General features: G+C 44.2%; 1 protein-coding gene across 2 annotated transcripts in view; it reads right to left on the bottom strand.

The window, feature by feature from the left end:
- The window catches only part of adamtsl5 (ADAMTS like 5), a 31193-nt gene that overhangs the window by 2903 nt on the left and 8632 nt on the right, over window positions 1–19658 (bottom strand). Inside the window, exons 2-11 of one of the 2 annotated variants that reach the window (XM_020711523.3) lie at window positions 19572–19647; window positions 18387–18559; window positions 17589–17649; window positions 7551–7656; window positions 7070–7197; window positions 6765–6888; window positions 4662–4748; window positions 4132–4295; window positions 3780–3981; window positions 559–663 (exon numbers count right to left, since the gene is read on the bottom strand). In XM_020711523.3, the coding sequence (XP_020567182.1) occupies window positions 559–663; window positions 3780–3981; window positions 4132–4295; window positions 4662–4748; window positions 6765–6888; window positions 7070–7197; window positions 7551–7656; window positions 17589–17649; window positions 18387–18559; window positions 19572–19647 (1226 nt within the window). The remainder of the gene's footprint in view (window positions 1–558; window positions 664–3779; window positions 3982–4131; window positions 4296–4661; window positions 4749–6764; window positions 6889–7069; window positions 7198–7550; window positions 7657–17588; window positions 17650–18386; window positions 18560–19571; window positions 19648–19658) is intronic. The other variant, XM_078944164.1, reaches the window with a different exon arrangement.

The raw sequence follows: 19658 nt of genomic DNA, 5'->3' as shown, positions 1-19658 counted from the left end.
TCAGCCTCCCAAAAAACCTATTCTTCTAAATGTTTTCTGACTTTCACAGGCTCTCATTTGGACTTTTTAGGAACTCATCACACCATATTTTCTGCAGCATTTCTACAGTACCCATCTTGTGGGGGGAGCTACCAAAAGCTGCCATGAAAAAAAAGGTTGGGTCAAACCATCCTGGGGAGGGGGAGGCTTTTCCAGAATACAGTATGTCCACCAACAACATTTTCATGTTTCACTCAAGTCTGACCCCCTCAAAACAAGTTTCAACTTATTTCAAACCCAGCAACACACTGAGACCCCCCCAGAACAAAACACTGAGGGAGAAGAAGAGCAATGAGATTGGGAGTACTCTGGTCTGTAAACTGGAGACACATCCCCCCCACTAAAAGATGTCTGTGCAGTTTGAATCTTCATGTCCAACTGTTCTTCACAGAACCAGCTCTTTGTCTTCTTATTATTATGAATGTGACCCCCCCCCCTATGAGACCCCCCCCATATCTGCCTTATTGCTATTGTGAGGATGATCAGTGTGGATAAAGAGGTGAGTGGGGGAGGACCTACTTCCAGGTGACGGCAGCAAAGGAACGCTCCTGATGCTCTCCTCTCGCTCCAGTCGAGCGATGGGCTGGTGGGGGCGGCTGTGGGGGCGCTTCACGTTCTTTAAAACTAAAACAGAACACGAGGATTCAGCTTTAAAGATCCACTTGAATGAAAATCGTGTTTTTTGAGGCATTTTTCCGATACTGAAGGACATAAATAAAGAAAATTAGGATTAAAATGACATTTTTGAGGATTTCTTGATTCAAACCATTTGAAAAAGATTGTGTTTGTTGCGTTGAAACTACTCTGGGCGGGCCTCAAGCTCCCTGCTCCGCTCCATTCTCATGCATCCGCCTGCAGACAAACAGATCCGTGTACGTCTCTGTTTTCCCCGTCTGAGCTGGAATCTGGATCGAAACTGTACGGCTGGAATGCTCCAGTATTGCTCCCCATTTTTGTTGCAGCGGTAATGGGGTGCGGTTGGGAGGGGCTGTAAGCTAGCAGGAGAGAATATAAACAGATGGAAGTAGAGGTGGGCTCACTGAGTCCCACACACAACTCAAAGGTGGATTTCTAATGAACTACTGCGGCCCAGCAGAAAATATGTCCAAGAAAATGACACAGGTTTTTAGATTTTGGCTAAAAACGGCATAATCAGAATTAGAAGACCACTGGGAACACTTTGAAAACAGATCAAAAGAGGATCAGAATAGAACTTTGACAGTTCAAGGATGCAGAACTCTGTTTGACGAAGTGAAAGGACAATGTCCTCCTTATCTGTCCAGAGGGAGAGAGGAGATCTGGGTTCACAATCAGCAGGTTTTAGGTTTCAATTCAGGATGAATCAGAATCAGATGAGTGGAAACACTGATAAAAACTTTCTCTTTGGTTCTGTAGCCAGAATGACTGAGAGTGGATGAGCCAGAATTGGTTTCAAGTCACTTTTGTTCTCTTCAGTTCTCTGAACTCTACCTTTAGTTTAATCTTCATGGGAAACTTCAACTTCTCTCTTTAATCCCATTCTAATGGGACAGTTTCAAAAGATTTTTACTGGAATCCCTAACTCTATATAAAATCCTATTAATATCATTTTTAACACACTCTGGTCCTCTGCCTTTTCAGCTCGCCTTAATTAGACCTTTGGTCCAAAAGTCTACCCTCTAACCACAAGTTTTTGCAAATCCAGATATAAATCTATTTATTAAGTAGCCTCTGTCCCTCATGGACAAGGTAGCCACAGTAAAAATGAAAATGATGCCTAAATTTTGCCTAATTATCTCTTCTCGATGATACCCACAAAACCGCCACTACAGTGGTTCAAAATATTAGACTCAGCTATATCAAGCTTTTAATGGAACAATAAACCTGCAATAATTAGTCTCAAAACGTTTAAATCTGCAAAAGGTTGTGGATGATTAGAATTACCTAATTTCCACAACTATTTTCTTGCTAATAGATTACAATACATCTTAAAATGGTTAAAAAACAATCCAGAATCTAACACATGGCTAGATTTAGAACAGGCATTATGTAGTAAGATCAACAAGTCAGATCTACCATTTATTAGCCAAACAGTTGTGCCATCCTATGACCCCACCCTCACATTGACGTGTTCTCCGTACCATGACAAACGTGGCCAAAGGTTGAGAGGATTTCATGTAATCCATGGACACCAGTGAAGATCACAAATCATTGAAGAAAAAAGGTTCAGCGCACTGTCTAGTGGGTCTAGATGACCCAACTCACAATGTTAAAGTGCCTAGGATAGCACAAGGGTTACAGTGTCAAAATCCTTACTTTAACCGTGCAAAATGACACCCATCTGGAACAACCCAGACATCCTTATAAACAAAAAAAAAGGTCACACTTCCCAGCTTGGCAAGCAGGGGGCGTGACACTACTAGAGCATTTAATTATTGATAGAAGATTCATAACCTCCCTGGAACTTGAAGACGACAAACATGGATTAATTAACTTCTTGGAATATCAGCAACTTAAATCTATAATTACTAAAAAGTTTTAATACAAAGACAATGATCTAGAACTGGCAGAACCAGTTACCTTTCTGATATTTTTCTCAAATAATAAAACTCTCTACTGAAATATATAAACTCTTATGCAATCTGGATAATTTATAATATACAGATATATACAGATACTATTTCACTTCCAATAACAAAATGGGATGCAGATTTGAGTATCAGCACAGACGAAAGTTTCTGGTCAGAACTTTGTCTAAACACCTTTAAACTGGCAAAAAGTCCAAATCTGCAGCTAATCCATTTCAAAACTCTTCACAGAATTTACTACACTGGACAGAGGATGTTCAAGATGGGTCTCAGTAACTCAGACATTTGTGAGCACTGTGACAGTAATCTACCCGACAGCTACAGTCACGCACTGTGGTTCTGCACACCTGTCCAGGCTCTCTGGCAACAGGTATGTGTTGATCTATCAGTCTGGCTTAAGGTTTCAATCACAGCTTCACCGTCACTTCGCGTGCTTGGTGACATGAGTGCCATCGATGTAGAAGGAGGATTAGGCTCTATCATTTTCATAACTCTTTGTATTGCTAAAAAACAATTTTAATAAACTGGAAAAATAAGAAAATATTAATGTAAGTCAATCCGGAAATCTGCTGTTTGATCATATCAGCTTGGAAAAAATGTCAGCCCAAAGTTCACGTAACTTTGAAAGAATTCAGTCTCTCTGGTCTCCCATAGCTAACTCCATGACTTTGGGGGTGGGGGGCCTGGTCGTCACTGCAGATTGACTGTGATTTGAACAGAAATGATCTTTAGGGAGCTTCATTAAGGTTTTCGAGCACATCGTGTCTCTGAACAGGTTCTGCTGAGGGCTACAGGCCATAAACGGTTATTATATTTTTCACACGCATGAGCAAATCTGTCTCCTGTCTTTTAACAGATGTCTCCTAAGAAAGGTCCAAGACTTTACGTGTAGCTGATGGAGTTGATGTTGGATGGAGATGTTGACACTAAATTAATCCAACTGTAACTCCTTCGTACCACACCGTCTATGGCGCAGAGGGCACCATAGGTCAAACGCCTTCGTGTGTGAAATGATGGTTTGGTCAGCATCTGTCAGACAATCAGGTTTGAGTTTACTGTAGCTTTCCTTTGAGTGAAGACGAGGTGACAGACCTCTGCTAAAGCCGAACTTCACAGTGAAGGAAGCTTAAACTCTACATCCTTCTCCACGAGCACACAAAAGAAGCTTCTTACTCGGGTGAGGTCGGCCTGTGCTCAGAAGAGGCCTGCTGGTGGCAGAAGCACTGGGTGTAGTGGAAGACGGACTCCTTTGAAAGAAGCTGGTAGTGTGGAGAGCCTGGCGTAACGAGCTCTTCCCCCCATGGAAAAGGGCATAGAGGTCTGGTGGAAGCCAGTACTCATACTCAATCCCTGAATTTCTGTCCATGGCAAGAACCTGAACACAGCAGAAAGACAAGAGGGCTTGAGTCCAATCCTGGAAGATCCAAAGTCAACAGAGTTTCTGCAGAAACTCCAGCTTTTATTGAAAGTCCAAAAGCATTCTAAGAGGGGGATAAGGACATGTATGGATTTCTGAGAAGCTGACCATCAGGTGCAGGTCCTCCTGGGTGGGTCCTGGAACCTCAAAACTCTCCCAGGTGTCTGCTGAGCGCTTGTAGAGCAGCTTGGTTCCCGCTATGCTGTACTCACCAGGAACACTGATCTTCCAGTTCCCATTGATCACAAACTGGGAGTGTTTGTTCTGTAGAGCTGAGTAGAGAAAGAAAGAAAGAAAGAAAGAACTGAGCCTTTTTAGACTTGTTTTTTGAAACGAACTCACTTGTCATTCAAAATAAATGAAGCCCTCCTAACTGTTTTACTGTATAATGGGAGGAGCCTGTCTACTGCAGGGGATTGCCTGGACACCATATTCAAACCAGCCCCCCCCCCCCCCCCCCCCCCCCCCCCCCCACATGTCCAAAATAACTGGGGCTTAAGTTACTTTGATATGAATAGATGCCCTCATGGTGCTTTGGGAACACAATAGGGTCAAGAGACCAGAAGGGAAGGCAACCCTGCTGTCTCTGGGGAGAGGTTATAAGCATGTATTTCAGTGCGAGACGGGCCAGATATTACCCAGGTAGTCCCTGCTGTTGTCTGTGACCCGGATGTGCGTGGCTCCAGCTGGAATCATGGCCACCTGGTTGTACCCGAACGGGCCACCTGAAAAACAGAAATTATGTTTAGTTTGGACTTTTTTGTTTTATTTTTTGGGGTCTTCTAGCAGGCTTAGGCAACGTCACAGTATTCAGTCCTGCTGATTGGACAGAAGTTTTAGGAAGTCACATGCAGCCTTGTCCAGTTTGACGCAGAGCTCTTTTTGATCCGTCTCAGTTAAAAACAGAGCTGACTGTAATGAACGCCATGGAGGATTTAGCAGAAAATCTCCCACTGATTTCCTTGACTTCCTTCATCAGAAAAATCTGATTGAATCATGAAGCAGCCGTACAGATTTGTGTGTTTGGCGCTGACCATCCCTGTGTCCACTTCATCTGTCGAGCGGACATTTTCAGCTCTAAAGCGAATTTAAATCTACTCAGAAACACATCTGGACAGACTGGCCTCTGCGCTGGCCTTGATGGAATAGAAAAGGACGTCTGGATGGAACTGAAGACCATAATCGACATGACAGAGTGATGGAACTGTTTTTGAGGAGAGAGAGGAGGGTGGATTTTGTCTTCAAATAATCCGATTTTTTGACGAGTGAAATGATAAATATCATTATAAATAATATTCCAAATGTATTCAGTTGTTTTCAATGTTTTTTGCTGGCTGTAGTTGCATTATGACATTTGCTTACTGTTTTGTTTATTCAGTTTATTTAGAGGCATTTATTGTGGCTACATGAATTTTCAATATGCAATACAAAGCTGGTTGCGGCATCGTTAAATGGTTCATTAGGGGTTGAGGGATTCAGACGTAGCACGACTGACGGCCGAGTCGTGTAATGCGCGGTCCGCCACTGCTATAAACTGATCCACATACACGACTCTCCATACAGACATGTGAATAGATTCTCTGTGTTAATGTTTGCTGGTTTTTTCCCCTTTGAAGTGCATGTGCTGTAGGTCAGACAGAGGAGTTCAAGGTGGAGGTGGGACTACACCAAGGATCAGCTTTGAGTCCTTTTTTGTTTGCTATGCTGATGGACAGGCTGACAGACGAGGTAAGACAGGAATCTCCCTGGACAATGATGTTTGCGGATGACATTGTAATTTGCAGTGAGAGTAGAGAGCAGGTGGAGGAACAGCTAGAGAGGTGGAGGTTTGCTCTGGAAAGAAGAGGCATGAAGGTCAGTCGTAGTAAGACAGAATACATGTGTCTGAACGAGAGGGATCAAGGTAGAAGCGTTAGGTTACAGGGGGCTGAGGTGAAGAAGGTGCAGGAGTTTAAGTACTTGGGGTCAACAGTTCAGTGTGATGGGGAGTGTGGAAAAGAGGTGAAGAGGCGAGTGCAGGCAGGTTGGAGCGGTAGGAGGAAAGTGTCAGGAGTGTTGTGTGACAGAAGAGTGCCAGCAAGACTCAAAGGAAAGGCATACAAGACAGTGGTGAGACCAGCTCTGCTCTATGGGTTAGAGACGGTAGCAGTGAGACAGAGACAAGAGGCTGAGATGGAGGTAGCGGAGATGAAGATATTGAGGTTCTCCTTAGGAGTGACCAGGTTAGACAGGATAAGGAACGAGTACATCAGAGGGACGGCTCATGTTGCCTGTGTTAGCGACAAAGTCAGAGAAGCCAGACTGAGATGGTTTGGACATGTTCAGAGGAGGGATAGTGGATATATTGGTAGAAGGATGTTGGAGATGGAGCTGCCTGGCAGGAGGGCAAGAGGACGGCCAAAGAGGAGATACATGGATGTCTTAACAGGGGACATGAAGTTGGCTAATGTTAGGGTAGAAGATGTCCATGATAGAGTGAGGTGGAAAAGGATGATTCGCTGTGGCGACCCCTGATGGGAAAAGCCGAAAGAGAAAGAAGTGCATGTGTGTTATCTGTAGTGACTCCATTCTGACAGGCATGTGTGCACATGACGCGTCTTTTCTGTAATCACGTGTTCTCCGTACTTACTGGTTGTCTGTACTAATGCACATTCAGTATATTCTCGGGTATATTGGCAGGTGTTCTCTGCACTGATGCACATGTGTTTCCAGCACTGACACACATGTGACATTCTCCATACCGGCCTCCAGCCTGTTGCTTTTGTAAATGCTGCGGTGCTGCAGGCAGGTGCTGTTGTGGCCCCCACACACCATGCAGGCATCATCCTCCTGACCTGAACCCAGGATGGAGTCGCAGCCCGGCTTCTAGGGGACAGCAGGCAAACTGAATCAGTGAACTCTGCTTCGGTGGATGAGACACGCCTACGGCTACTTTAACCTTCAGTCTACCTGTATCACAGAGGAGGCAGCTAAAGAACTCTCATCTTTAAAAAACATCACACACAGGCTGAGAGCCCCATGCACTGATAAGCAGGCGATAACTCACCAGACAGCGTCCGCTCACACACATGACGCCCCCCTCATCGCTGCATGGCGTGCCATCAAGCACATGGCCAAAGTTGTAGTAGAAGTTGTGTCCCAGAGCCATGCAGCTGAGCTCGCAGGGGTTTGAGCCTGCAGAAAGAATCAGTCCCAGTAAAATCCTGTCTGTAATGTTCAGATCAAACATGTCTCATAAGCTTTTACTGTATGATTCTGAAGTCCCTTTGCATTCACACTAAAGTTAACTGCACCAGGGTTCCCTTGCAAGTCAACAGACACCCTCATTCTCAAGAGAGCTTAAGGTGAGCTTTTACACCTGTCATAGCAGGAGGACCATGGGGAGAAACCAGCTCTTGATCCGTCCAAAACCAAACCTGTATTAGGCCAAGACCAAAGCTACCAATGATGGGCCTTCAGAGGTAACAAATGCCTCAACAGAGCAGCTCCCCTGTGAGAACAAGTTAAAAAGCTAAAGGTGATCTGACCTCCATGAAAAGTAGTCCATTTGAAGGAGTTTCCTGCCACCAATGGTCTTTGGTTGAAGACAGCACACTGCATCTCCCTGAAGTCCTGGGATCCAGGAGGACATTCCTGCAGACACAAAGGACCACATGCACCGTCTGACCAATGTTCATCAGCCAAAGCTTCATCAACACATCAACTTCTCTTCATCATCTGTGGTTCCAGCCTCCTCTGAGTTATCTGAAAGATCTCATCAGAGCCTTTAAGTCAAACATGACCAGCTCAGAACCGTGCCCACGCCGGTTCCATCAGAACCATGTCCACATGTGTTCCATCAGAACCATGCCCACGCGTGTTACCGGTACATAAGAACCTTGCCCACGCCTGTTCCATCAGAACCGTTTCCACATGTGTTCCATCAAAACCATGTTCACATGTGTTCCATCAGAACCGTGCCAAAACCCGTTCCATCAGAACCATATCCCACGCGTGTTCCAAAGGAACCGTGCCCACGCCGGTTCCATCAGAACCGTGTCCACATGTGTTCCATCAGAACCATGCCCACGCGTGTTACCGGTACATAAGAACCGTGCCCACGCCTGTTCCATCAGAACCGTTTCCACATGTGTTCCATCAGAACCATATCCCACGCGTGTTCCATCAGAACCGTGCCCACGCCAGTTCCATCAGAACCGTGCCAGAGCCGGTTCCATCAGAACCATATCCCACGCGTGTTCCATCAGAACCGTGCCCACGCCGGTTCCATCAGAACCATGTCCACATGTGTTCCATCAGAGCCGTGCCATTGCCTGTTCCATCAGAGCAATATCCACATGTGTTCCATCAAACCATGCCCACGCGTGTTACCGGTACATAAGAACCGTGCCCACGCCGGTTCCATCAGAACAGTGTCCACATGTGTTCCATCAGAACCGTGCCTACGCCTGTTCCATCAGAACCATATCCCACGCGTGTTCCATCAGAACCGTGCCAAAGCCGGTTCCATCAGAACAATATCCCACGCGTGTTCCATCAGAATCATGCCCACGCCGGTTCCATCAGAACCATATCCCACACCGGTTCCATCAGAACCATATCCCACGGGTGTTCCATCAGAGCCGTGCCAACGTCTGTTCCATCAGAACCATGTCCACGTGTTCCATTAAAACCATGTCCACATGTGTTCCATCAGAACCATGCCCACGCGTGTTACCGGTACATAAGAACGGTACCCACGCCGGTTCCATCAGAACCGTGTCCACATGTGTTCTATCAGAACCGTGCCTACGCCTGTTCCATCAGAACCGTGCCCACACCTGTTCCATCAGAACCATATCCCACGCGTGTTCCATCAGAACCGTGCCCACGCCAGTTCCATCAGAACCGTGCCCACGCCGGTTCCTTTAGAACCATGTCCACACGTGTTCCATCAGAGCCGTGCCATTGCCTGTTCCATCAGAGCAATGTCCACATGTCTTCCACTTTCGGCTTCTCCCATCAGGGGTCGCCACAGCGAACAAGTCGCATGGTAAATTTGGCAATGTTTTACGCCGGATGCCCTTCCTGACGCAACCTTCTCAAACCGGGCTTGGAACCGGCAGAGGTAGAGAAGGGAACAGGGAGCAGCCCGGAGTCGAACCCGGGTTTCACGGACGGAAGGCGCCGCAAACCAGCACGAGCTAAACTGGCTCCAGAGCAATGTCCACATGTGTTCCATCAAAACCATGTCCACATGTGTTCCATCAGAACCGTGTGTACGGAGGTTCCATCAGAACCATGCCAAAGCCTGTTCCATCAGAACCTTGTCCACATGTGTTCCATCAGAAACATGTCTACGCCGGTTCCATCAGAACCATATCCCACGCGTGTTCCATAAGAGCCGCCCTCGCGTATTCCATCAGAACCTTGTCCACATGTGTTCCATCAGAACCGTGTCTACGCCGGTTCCATCTGAACCATGTCCACATGTGTTCCATCAGAGGCGCCCACGCGTGTTCCATCAGAACCATGTCCACATGTGTTCCATCAGAACCGTGTTTACGCTGGTTCCATCAGAACCATGTCCACATGTGTTCCATCAGAACCGTGCCCACGCTGGTTCCATCAGAACCATATCCGACGCTTGTTCCATCAGAACCATATCCCACGCGTGTTCCAGCAGAGCCGTGCCAACGCCTGTTCCATCAGAACCATGTCCACTTGTGTTCCATCAGAACCGTGTTTACGCCGGTTCCATCAGAACCATGTCCACATGTGTTCCATCAGAACCGTGCCCACGCTGGTTCCATCAGAACCATATCCGACGCTTGTTCCATCAGAACCATATCCCACGCGTGTTCCAGCAGAGCCGTGCCAACGCCGGTTCCATCTGAACCATGTCCACATGTGTTCCATCAGAGGCGCCCACGCGTGTTCCATCAGAACCATGTCCACATGTGTTCCATCAGAACCGTGTTTACGCCGGTTCCATCAAAACCATGTCCACATGTGTTCCATCAGAACCGTGCCCACGCCGGTTCCATCAGAACCATATCCCACATGTTTTCCATCAGAGCCGTGCCCACGCCTGTTCCATCAGAACCGTGCCAACGCCGGTTGCATCAGAACTATATCCCACCCGTGTTCCATCAGAACCATGCCCACGCCTGTTCTATCAGAACCATATCCCAGATGTGTTCCATCAGAGCCGCCCTCGCGTGTTCCATCAGAACCATGTCCACATGTGTTCCATCAGAACCATGCCCACGTCTGTTCCATCAGAACCTTGTCCACATGTGTTCCATCAGAGCCGTGCCCACACGTGTTTAATTAGATCTTCTTAGCGTTCTCCTGACAACTGAAGCCCAGCTGTTCTGACTGACCATAACCTGAGCCCCCTCACCCCCAGATGAACTGTACCAGAAAATCTAGGCTTTTCTCTTAGTTTGGTTGTTGGTTTGACCTTTACACTACATTAACCCTTGTTTCTTGTTAGAAAAATTACACTGATTATACTGCGGGTCATTTAATCCCATACCGTGAAAATCCACTCAAACCAGTCAAAAAACTGTTTAAACCTTCTGGAGCTCATGGTTGGTGTGTTAGTCAATGAGATGTCATAAGAAAAGTGACAATAAAAACAAACAGAAAATCCCTCCTCAACTCACACCTTGGTCTCTGGCAGAATCCTGTCCAGATTTTACGCACTATTGAGGACCCAAAATGAGGAGAAGTCACAAAAATGAATGAAGATAAAGAAAGATTAACCAGATCAACACAAAAAGCAAAGTGGGTCAAACTGACCCTTGGGGTCATGTTAGGTCACATATGGGTTAATAATCTCAGCTGTAGTTCATGGAGCAGAAACACTAGAAAAAAACAAATATACACACCTGGGGGGTAATCCAGGAAGCACGTTTAAGCTACCCTGACTCTAACCCTGAACTCTGGCTGAAGTATTTACTCTGCGTATGTCGGTTGCAAAAGACCGATTATGAGTTTGCTGAGATAACCTCATCTCGGTAATTCTGAGTTAATGCACGTGCACAGCAGGTATATAAAGACATTCTCAAAGGATCGCCGATTTCCCAAGTCACCATGGAAACGCGTGGAGAACAAAAGAGAGCGCTATACTTCAGTGAGACGGAGTCTGAGATTTTAATGACGGCGAATGAAGATTATACGTCCATCAAAAAAGTAATACGGCTGCATCATCAGCAAAAGAAAGAGTTTCTGCTTGTAGTAGAAGAACAAACAAAGTAAACGCACGAGTTTCTGATCTTATTTTCATTTTCATTGTGATGTATATATGTATATATATATATATATATATATATATATATATATATATATATATATAACTTGTAAAACTTAAATGAATTGATTCAATTGGTAACAAGTAATAGAGTTAAATTTATTCAACCTAATTTCTTACATCTATCCAATACAATAGTTGTTTATACAACTCAAATTTACATTTTTATCAAACTAAATGTCATATTACTCCAATTCAATTTAATGTTTTTCCATCTTTATTTATTGTACATCGTGAACTATATGTCTAAGTTAGAGGCTGCAGATATTCTCATTTTTATAAAATTAAAATAAATGATACAGTACGGACTTACAATATCAACCATGCATTTAATTTTCATGACTGACTGTAACTTCAGTTCTAATACCACACTCACTCACGCACTAGTGGTGCTAAATAATCTCATCATCCTCTTCCTCCCTCTCACTCATGGTGCAGAAAGAATTAAATATAACAGGGTAAAATAACTTTGCAAAACACAGTAAAACAGCTACAACTAAACACATTTAGACAAAAACCTACACTTGTACCCAAATCCATCCAGACAGGCAAAGGGAATGGTATCCCACAATCCTTTGTGGTGCCGATCTAACAGCAGCACCAAAGTTACACCTACTTTATTGAATTAATTTGAATGAAAGGAAAATAATTGTCTGAAAACTACGTGTTATTTTTAAGCTGACTTAACAAAAATGATTTATCTTAACTGAAGCAAATAATTAAGTTAGATCAAAGTAAAAAAGTTTATCTTTCCAACATCCATATGTGGTCTTATCACCCTCTCACGGTGAAAAAAGTATTATCTGAGCTTCTTCATCCACTAAGTCATCTTCAAATGGACACGCCATGCTGCTTCACCTCTCTGTAAACAAACTAAGCTTCAACTAAACCTGCTCCAGACCAGGTTATGTTCAGAGCATGAGTTGCTATGGGAACCTGACATACCCTGAAACATACCTCTGTTTTTGGTACCGAAAGCTGAGGTTATCCACTTCCTTAGCCTCAAACTTACTGTGGTAACTAGCATAACCTGCTTTTAGTTAGCACCCCAGCGCCCTTCCAACAGCCGGCAGACACACAGGGGTTTGCACCGGTTGGGAGGAAACATAGTGCTAAACGCAAAAACTTAGAGCACCCGAGACTCCACATTAGTAACAGGTTCTCCCCCCCGTCAGCGACACACCCGCTGAACCCTCAACTCTGGTTATTGGCTCTTCTGTAGTTATAAACGTGGAGCTCCCAGCGGCTACAATCAGGTGTTATCCGGGGGCCAGAGTTGGTGACATCGAGGGGAACCTTAGGATGTTAGCTCAGAGTAAGTCTAGGTTCCGTCGAGTCGTGATTCACGCAGGCGGTAATTATGCCCGACGGAGACAATCAGAGGTGGTTAAGTTAAACGTAGCTTCGGTGTGTAAACTGGCTAAGACGATGTCCGACACTGTAATTTTCTCTGGTCCCCTGCCGAACTTAGTGATGAAATGTACAGCCGCTTTTCATCATTTAACCGCTGGCTTTCTAGATGGTGCCCAGAAAACGGCGTTGGTTTTGTGGATAATTGGAGCGCGTTTTCGGGGAAGCCCGGTCTCATGCGGAGAAACGGCGTCCATCCTACTCTGGACCGTGCCGCTCTTCTTTCTAGAAACATTTCTGCTAGCCTTAGTCTGACAACCTGATATCCCAGAGACGAGACCCGGGCGCAGAGCAGCAGTGGAAAACGCTCCTCTGAGCTTCAGTTAGTGCTGGTGCAAAACCCATGCAGGGAAAGTCAAGCAGTTCCTAGCTTTAGCTTATGTGCTGAAAGACAAGTGAAGGGAGCGAGACACAGAAACCTTAAAGTGACAGACAGCAGTACCCACAACCTGAATTATGATGTCATTAAATGTGGTTTATTAAACATTAGATCCATTTACTTTAAGTCTTCTTCCTCCTCTTAGTCAATGAGTTAATTAATGATAACAAACTTAGTCTTCTAGCCTTAACAGAAACTTGCCTCCAGCAGGATGACCATGTTAGACTGAATGAAGCAACCCCCCCACCCACCCCCCCACCCACCCCCCCCGGTTATGCTAACTATCAGAAATCCAGGATTTCAGGGAAAGGAGGTGGTTTGGCAGTAATATCACAGTCTAGCTTACTTCTCAGCCCAAAGTAAAGCATGTTTACAACTCATTTGAGAGCATCATATTGTCTATAAATCACCCAAACAGGAAGACTCGAAAACCAGTTTTACTCATAATTATTTATCGCCCCCCCGGCCCATATTCAGAATTTTTAACTGAGTTTTCCGACTTCCTATCAACTATTGCCTTAGATTCTGATCGAACTATAATATTAGGGGATTTTAATATATATATGTTGATGACCCCAGTGACTGTCTAGGAAAGGCTTTTGCAGCTTTATTAGATGATGTTGGTTTCACCCAAAGTGTGAATGAACCCACTCACTGTCATAAGCACACCCTGGACCTTGTTCTAACCCATGGTATAGAGATCAGCCAGCTGAGTGTCCTTCCTCTTAACCCAATCATTTCTGATCAATTTATGATTACCTTCCAGTTTACACTGGAACATCCTTCTGCCTGCCAGTGAATAAGAAACAGCAACCTTAACTGACCGTTCTGTGTCTGAGTTTAAACTCACAGTTCAGCCAGTACTTAGTGATATTCTGAGAAAATACTCTGAGTCCAGCTCCCATAGCATCAGTCCTAGTATAAATGACCACTTTGTTAATGATGCCTTACAAGCCCTCAGGAGTACACTCGATGTTGTTGCCCCCCTGAAACCTAAGTTCGTCAGACAAAACCGAGTAGCACCGTGGTTTAACGCTGAAACTCGTTCTCTTAAACAAGAAACCCGTAAGTTGGAAAGAGAATGGCGCCGCTTCGGTTCAGAACAGTCTCTGGATATCTGGAAACATAGCCTATTAAATTTTAAAAAAACTCTGCGTAGAGCTAGAAGCCAGTACTATTCAACCTTAATATCAGAGAATGGAAACAATCCAAGATTTCTTTTTAGCACTATTGCTAAATTAACTCGCAGTCAGAGCTCAGTAGAACCACATGTTCCTGTTTCTCTCAGCTCTGATGATTTTCTTACATTTTTTGATCATAAAATCTCAAATATTAGACATAAGTTAAATCAAGTTATTCCTACTATCAGCCCAGAGCAGGCTGAAGCGGTAGAAATGGAGGCATCCATAGAAACCTCTGTAACATTAGACTGCTTCACTGCTGTGGATCAAGCGGAAATAACATCAATTATTACGTCTTCCAATCCTCAACGTGTCTGTTAGACCCAATTCCCTCTAGACTTTTTAAAGAAACTTTTCCCCTAATTAATGATTCCATATTAACAATGATAAATGCCTCTCTGGAAACGGGTTACGTGCCACAGTCTTTTAAATATGCAGTTGTTAAACCTCTTCTGAAAAAGCCCAGTTTGGATCCTAGCATCTTGGCCAACTATAGACCGATATCAAACCTGCCCTTTATTTCTAAAATCCTAGAAAGAGTTGTAGTTAAGCAGCTTTACTGCCACCTACAGGACAACAGCCACTTTGAAGACTTTCAGTCGGGGTTTAGACCTCACCACAGTACGGAAACTGCACTAGTTAGAGTCTCTAATGACTTGTTATGGCCTCAGAAAAGGGACTACTTTCTATTCTGGTCCTGTTGGAACTCAGTGCAGCCTTTGACACTATCGACCACGGTATTTTACTCCATAGACTAGAGCATGACATAGGGATCAGAGGATCTGCTCTCCAGTGGTTTAAATCCTATCTGTCCGATAGGTATCAGTTCGTTAATGTAAATGGCCATTCCTCTCAGTGCACTCGAGTCAACTATGGAGTCCCACAGGGCTCAGTCTTGGGACCCATCCTGTTTACGCTTTATATGCTACCCCTAGGTAACATAATCAGGAAACACAGCATTAATTTTCATTGTTATGCCGACGATACGCAGTTGTATTTATCCATTAAACCTGACCAGAATGACCAGATAGAGAAACTGAACGCCTGCATCAGAGACATCAAGACCTGGATGACAATTAATTACCTCCTCTTGAACCCAGAAAAAACTGAGGTCATTATACTTGGTCCTAAAAACCTCAGAGATGCTCTGTCTGCTCAGATAGTCTCCCTGGATGGCATAAGTATAGCCCCCAATTCCACAGTTAGAAACCTTGGGGTTTTACTTGACCAGGATTTATCATTTAAGGCTCACATATCTCAGGGATGTAGAACTGCCTTTTTTCACCTGCGGAATATTGCTAAGATCAGAAATATACTTTCTAAGAGTGATGCTGAAAAACTCATCCATGCATTTGTTACGTCGAGGCTGGATTACTGTAACTCCTTGTTAGCAGCGTGTCCTAAGAGTTCCTTAAGAAGTCTCCAGCTTGTTCAGAACCCAGCAGCTAGATTGCTATTTATATAGCTGGAACTAGCAGAAGAGATCACATCACTACTGTGTTAGTTTCGCTCCATTGGCTCCCAGTTGATTCCAGAATCAAGTTCAAGATCCTCCTGTTAACCTATAAGGCCTTACATGGTATGGCCCCGTCCTATATTAAGGATCTCATAGTCCCTTACCATCCAAGTAGAACACTTTGCTCCCAAAATGCAGGACTGCTTGTGGTTCCTAGAATTAGTAAAAGTACGGTTGGAGGTAGAGCGTTTAGCCACCAAGCCCCTGTCTTATGGAATAAACTCCCAGCTCATGTAAGACAGGCCGACACAGTTTCTACATTCAAAGTTAGACTTAAAACATTCCTCTTTGGACAGGCTTATTGTCAGACTAGTTAGTATTCAGAGATTATTTAACTTAATGTTAATTTGTTTAAATTAAACTTAATAGTAACTATTTCTTTTAAAAGGCTGCTAGAAGTTGAAGCTGGGGTAACTATGGTGCACTGGGGTTCTGTCCTCTTTTCTCTTCTACTTCTACCCTTCCCCTCTTCTTTATTCTTGATCATAATTTATCATTTAGTTCTCCATGCCTCTGTTTGGTGCAGTGCGATTCATGTATTGTCCCTCTTTTCCTCTCCCCTCCTGGGGAGTGGGAGTGCTTCCAGACTCCAGTTGGCTCATCCGTGCTCCAGTTCCTGACCGTTTACCTCGTCTCTGCTCCTGCTCCTACACCTGGCTGTGGATCCTGTCTCCGGCTCAACTCGCGCCTTTGACTGTCCCCACAACCACGGCTGGATGAAGCTCGTCTGCTGGACTTTATATATGTAGTTGTAGATTTAGATAAGTTAATTCTTCTCTAAGAGTTCTGGTACATCGCCTGTCCGTCCTGGGGGAGGATCCCTCCTTCATGTGGGCACCCCTGAGGTTTCTTCGTTTTTTCCGGAATCCGGTTTTTGGGGAGTTTTTCCTTACCACGAAGGGGGGTCTAAGGGCAGGGATGCCAGTATAGCTTAGTTAGTTTGTTAGTTCATTTTAGTATTTTCCTATTGAACTCTTAGTATTCGTGATCCTTTTGAGTTCATGTTTTACTTCGAAACCCATCGAGACGACTGTTGTTGTGATTTTAGGCTACACAAATAAAATTGAATTGAATTGAATTTTTGGAAAACCGCCCTGGACCCAAACAAACACACATACTCTCATATGCATTTATGAACACACAGGCACACACACACAAAAACAGGAAAACACGCACACAGACATACAGACAAAAGATGCACGCACAGACATGCAAACAGAAATACTCAGGAACTTACACAAACAAACACAAACATACAATCATGAACATACATATTCGCACAACCACAACCAAACACAGAGAATAACATAAACAAACATTTAATAAAGGGAAATACACAAAAACACATGTTCACAAGCATATTTGCACAGACAAAAAACAAATAAACACCCATAAAAATCAACAACAGCATGAAAACAAACACAAATTCACACATGTCAAACACATAATGGTAAACAAAACAAAAAAACACACGGAATCACTTGCAAAATTGCACATAAACAAAAAATACACCCACACAGAGACAAAAATACACACAAACACTAAAACATGTGCAAACATACATACAAATACAAGGATACATATGTACACAAACACACAGCCTCTTAGTTGTATCAGTCTTGAGTCTTATTTCTTAAAATAGTTTAGATGGACTTTAATTACCTCCCTCACGCCCACACACACAACCCCCCATCAGTGAAACCTTAATTAACCCCCCCACGCACACACAAACACAACCCCCCAGCACTGAAACGCTCTATCACACTTAGCTGGAGGAGTGACCTTGGTGTTGCAGATCTTGTATTGTCTGGGCTCTCCTGCACACGGTCTTCCCACCAAATTCCTGGAAGAGAAAACTGTGATGAGAAGCTGTACTGAAGAAATGTCAAAGACGTTCTCAGGTCATCTCCACACCATGTCTCCAGACCTGAAGGAAGGAGGGAACATTGGACATTTCAACCTCGTCTGAAGACGATGTGGTTCAAAAAGCTGTGGGACGCTTTACAAAACTATCAGGCAGATTCATGCACTCCTTTTTGAAGCAGAAGCCCCGCCCACTTGGTGTTTGGCTCGAATAGACAACAGTAGGTATGTAAAAGACACGTAACAAAAAAATCTATCAAGTACCAGCAGTATGAGTTGAAAACCACAGAAACAAACAAGATTGTGTTGGTAAAAAAGTATCAAATCGATTGGGAACAAATGGCTTCAGGCAAACTTTGACGGCTTCTCTTCCTGTTTTGTCTCTACTGTCTTTGCTTTTTATGGACATGTGATGCAAACAAAGACGTCCAATCACAAGCTTGCTTCTACCAAGTCGGGGTAATTACAAGTGGCTGAACCACAGCGAGTGACGAGAGTTGTGTTCACTAAACCTATAACCCTTTTTTTCCACAGCCACACAAATAATACCCAAATAAATTAATAAGACAAACTCTTCATGCATAAATAACAAAACAGTCCAAAAGACTCAAAATGCAGTTTTGATGTTTGAAGCTGTTATATAGACATTTTCTTTTGGCAGTAAGAAAAAAAAATGTTTCTCTGTTAAAAAAGCATTATTGTAAGTGTTCGTCTCACCTGGTTATGCAGGTGCGTGTTCGCACGGAGGCTCCTCCCCCGCAGGTGCGAGAGCACACAGACCAGCCGCTCCACGGCAACCACTCGTTTCTGAGGTGGAGCTGCCGTCGTGCGCGCAGAGGACGACCCAACAACGTCTCTGCAGACAGATGCCACGAAGCCACCAGAGACACCTGAGGAGGAAGAACAAAACAAAAAGGAACCTGTATCTCCTCATCCAGGGAGAACCGAGGCCTGGAGAACGAGCCTGAACTGCTGCATCTCACGTTTGCAGAGTTGGGATGGGGGCAACGGCTCACCGATGTTGCCAAAGGAAGCTGCTGCTGCAAAGTCTTCCAACAGATCAAACGCACTAACAGTCTACCTGTTCCATCTGACACGGAGATGAGCTCAACAAACGCTCTTTTCTACTTTCAAGTTAACAATATGTTGTAAAGAAAACATTTAGGGTATTGAATGTGAAAAGAAGCTCAACAACACAGATAGAAACACTGAAACCAAAGAGGTTTTCAGCTGAGTAGAAAATGATTAATCCTGATGAGGGAAATGCGACTGCAGCAGCTTCCAGCTGTATAAAATGAAACAGTTTCCTCAAAAACTGTGCAAATAAAGGAGAGATTAGCTTTAGTCTCTCACTGTCTCAAAGGTGTGGATCAATGCTTGACCTTTAAGTAAATCTTTAATACGGAACCCTGAAATCCAGAATAACATAGTCAATAAATAGATTACACAATACTTAGATTTGATATAGAAATATGGATTAGAGGTAAACCTCTTTAAACATTTGGGTTGGAATCAGAATCGTTTGTAAAGTTGCAGATTTGTAGGAGGATTTGATTGATGGTAGATCACAGAGCTTAAGAGAACAAAAGTGACAGTTTGGCCATGTCTGATCTTAGTCAAAAAAGTATGAAAATGAATCTTTTTTCATACAGTTAAAAAACCTGTTTACATGAGTTTTTGAGCGCCTTCATGTGTTGTTCTCTGCTTTGATTCCTCTGAAGGCCAATGCTTTTTTCTGCCCGTTAGCTGATAATTGCCCATAGTTTCAGTTTTCCGGAAGACTTGATTGAACTAAGACTCAAAGTGTTTTTTAGATCAAAAGGCCCCCGTCTCAGGTAGTCATCCCCATCCTAACCACAGGAATTGTGCGATGATCCGTATCGATGTGGCTGCCTGACTCACGTTCTGCAGGGTGGAGATGCAGCTTGGAGCGACCAGCAGCAGGACCAAGGTCAGAACCCGCCAAAGAACGGACTTTCTGGGAACACA

Source organism: Oryzias latipes, chromosome 3, assembly GCF_053564925.1.
Source record: "Oryzias latipes strain Hd-rR chromosome 3, Olatipes_Hd-rR_3.1".
Lineage (NCBI taxonomy): Eukaryota > Metazoa > Chordata > Actinopteri > Beloniformes > Adrianichthyidae > Oryzias > Oryzias latipes.
Note: the sequence above shows the minus strand (reverse complement) of the source record. Positions and strands in the feature narration are given on the sequence as shown.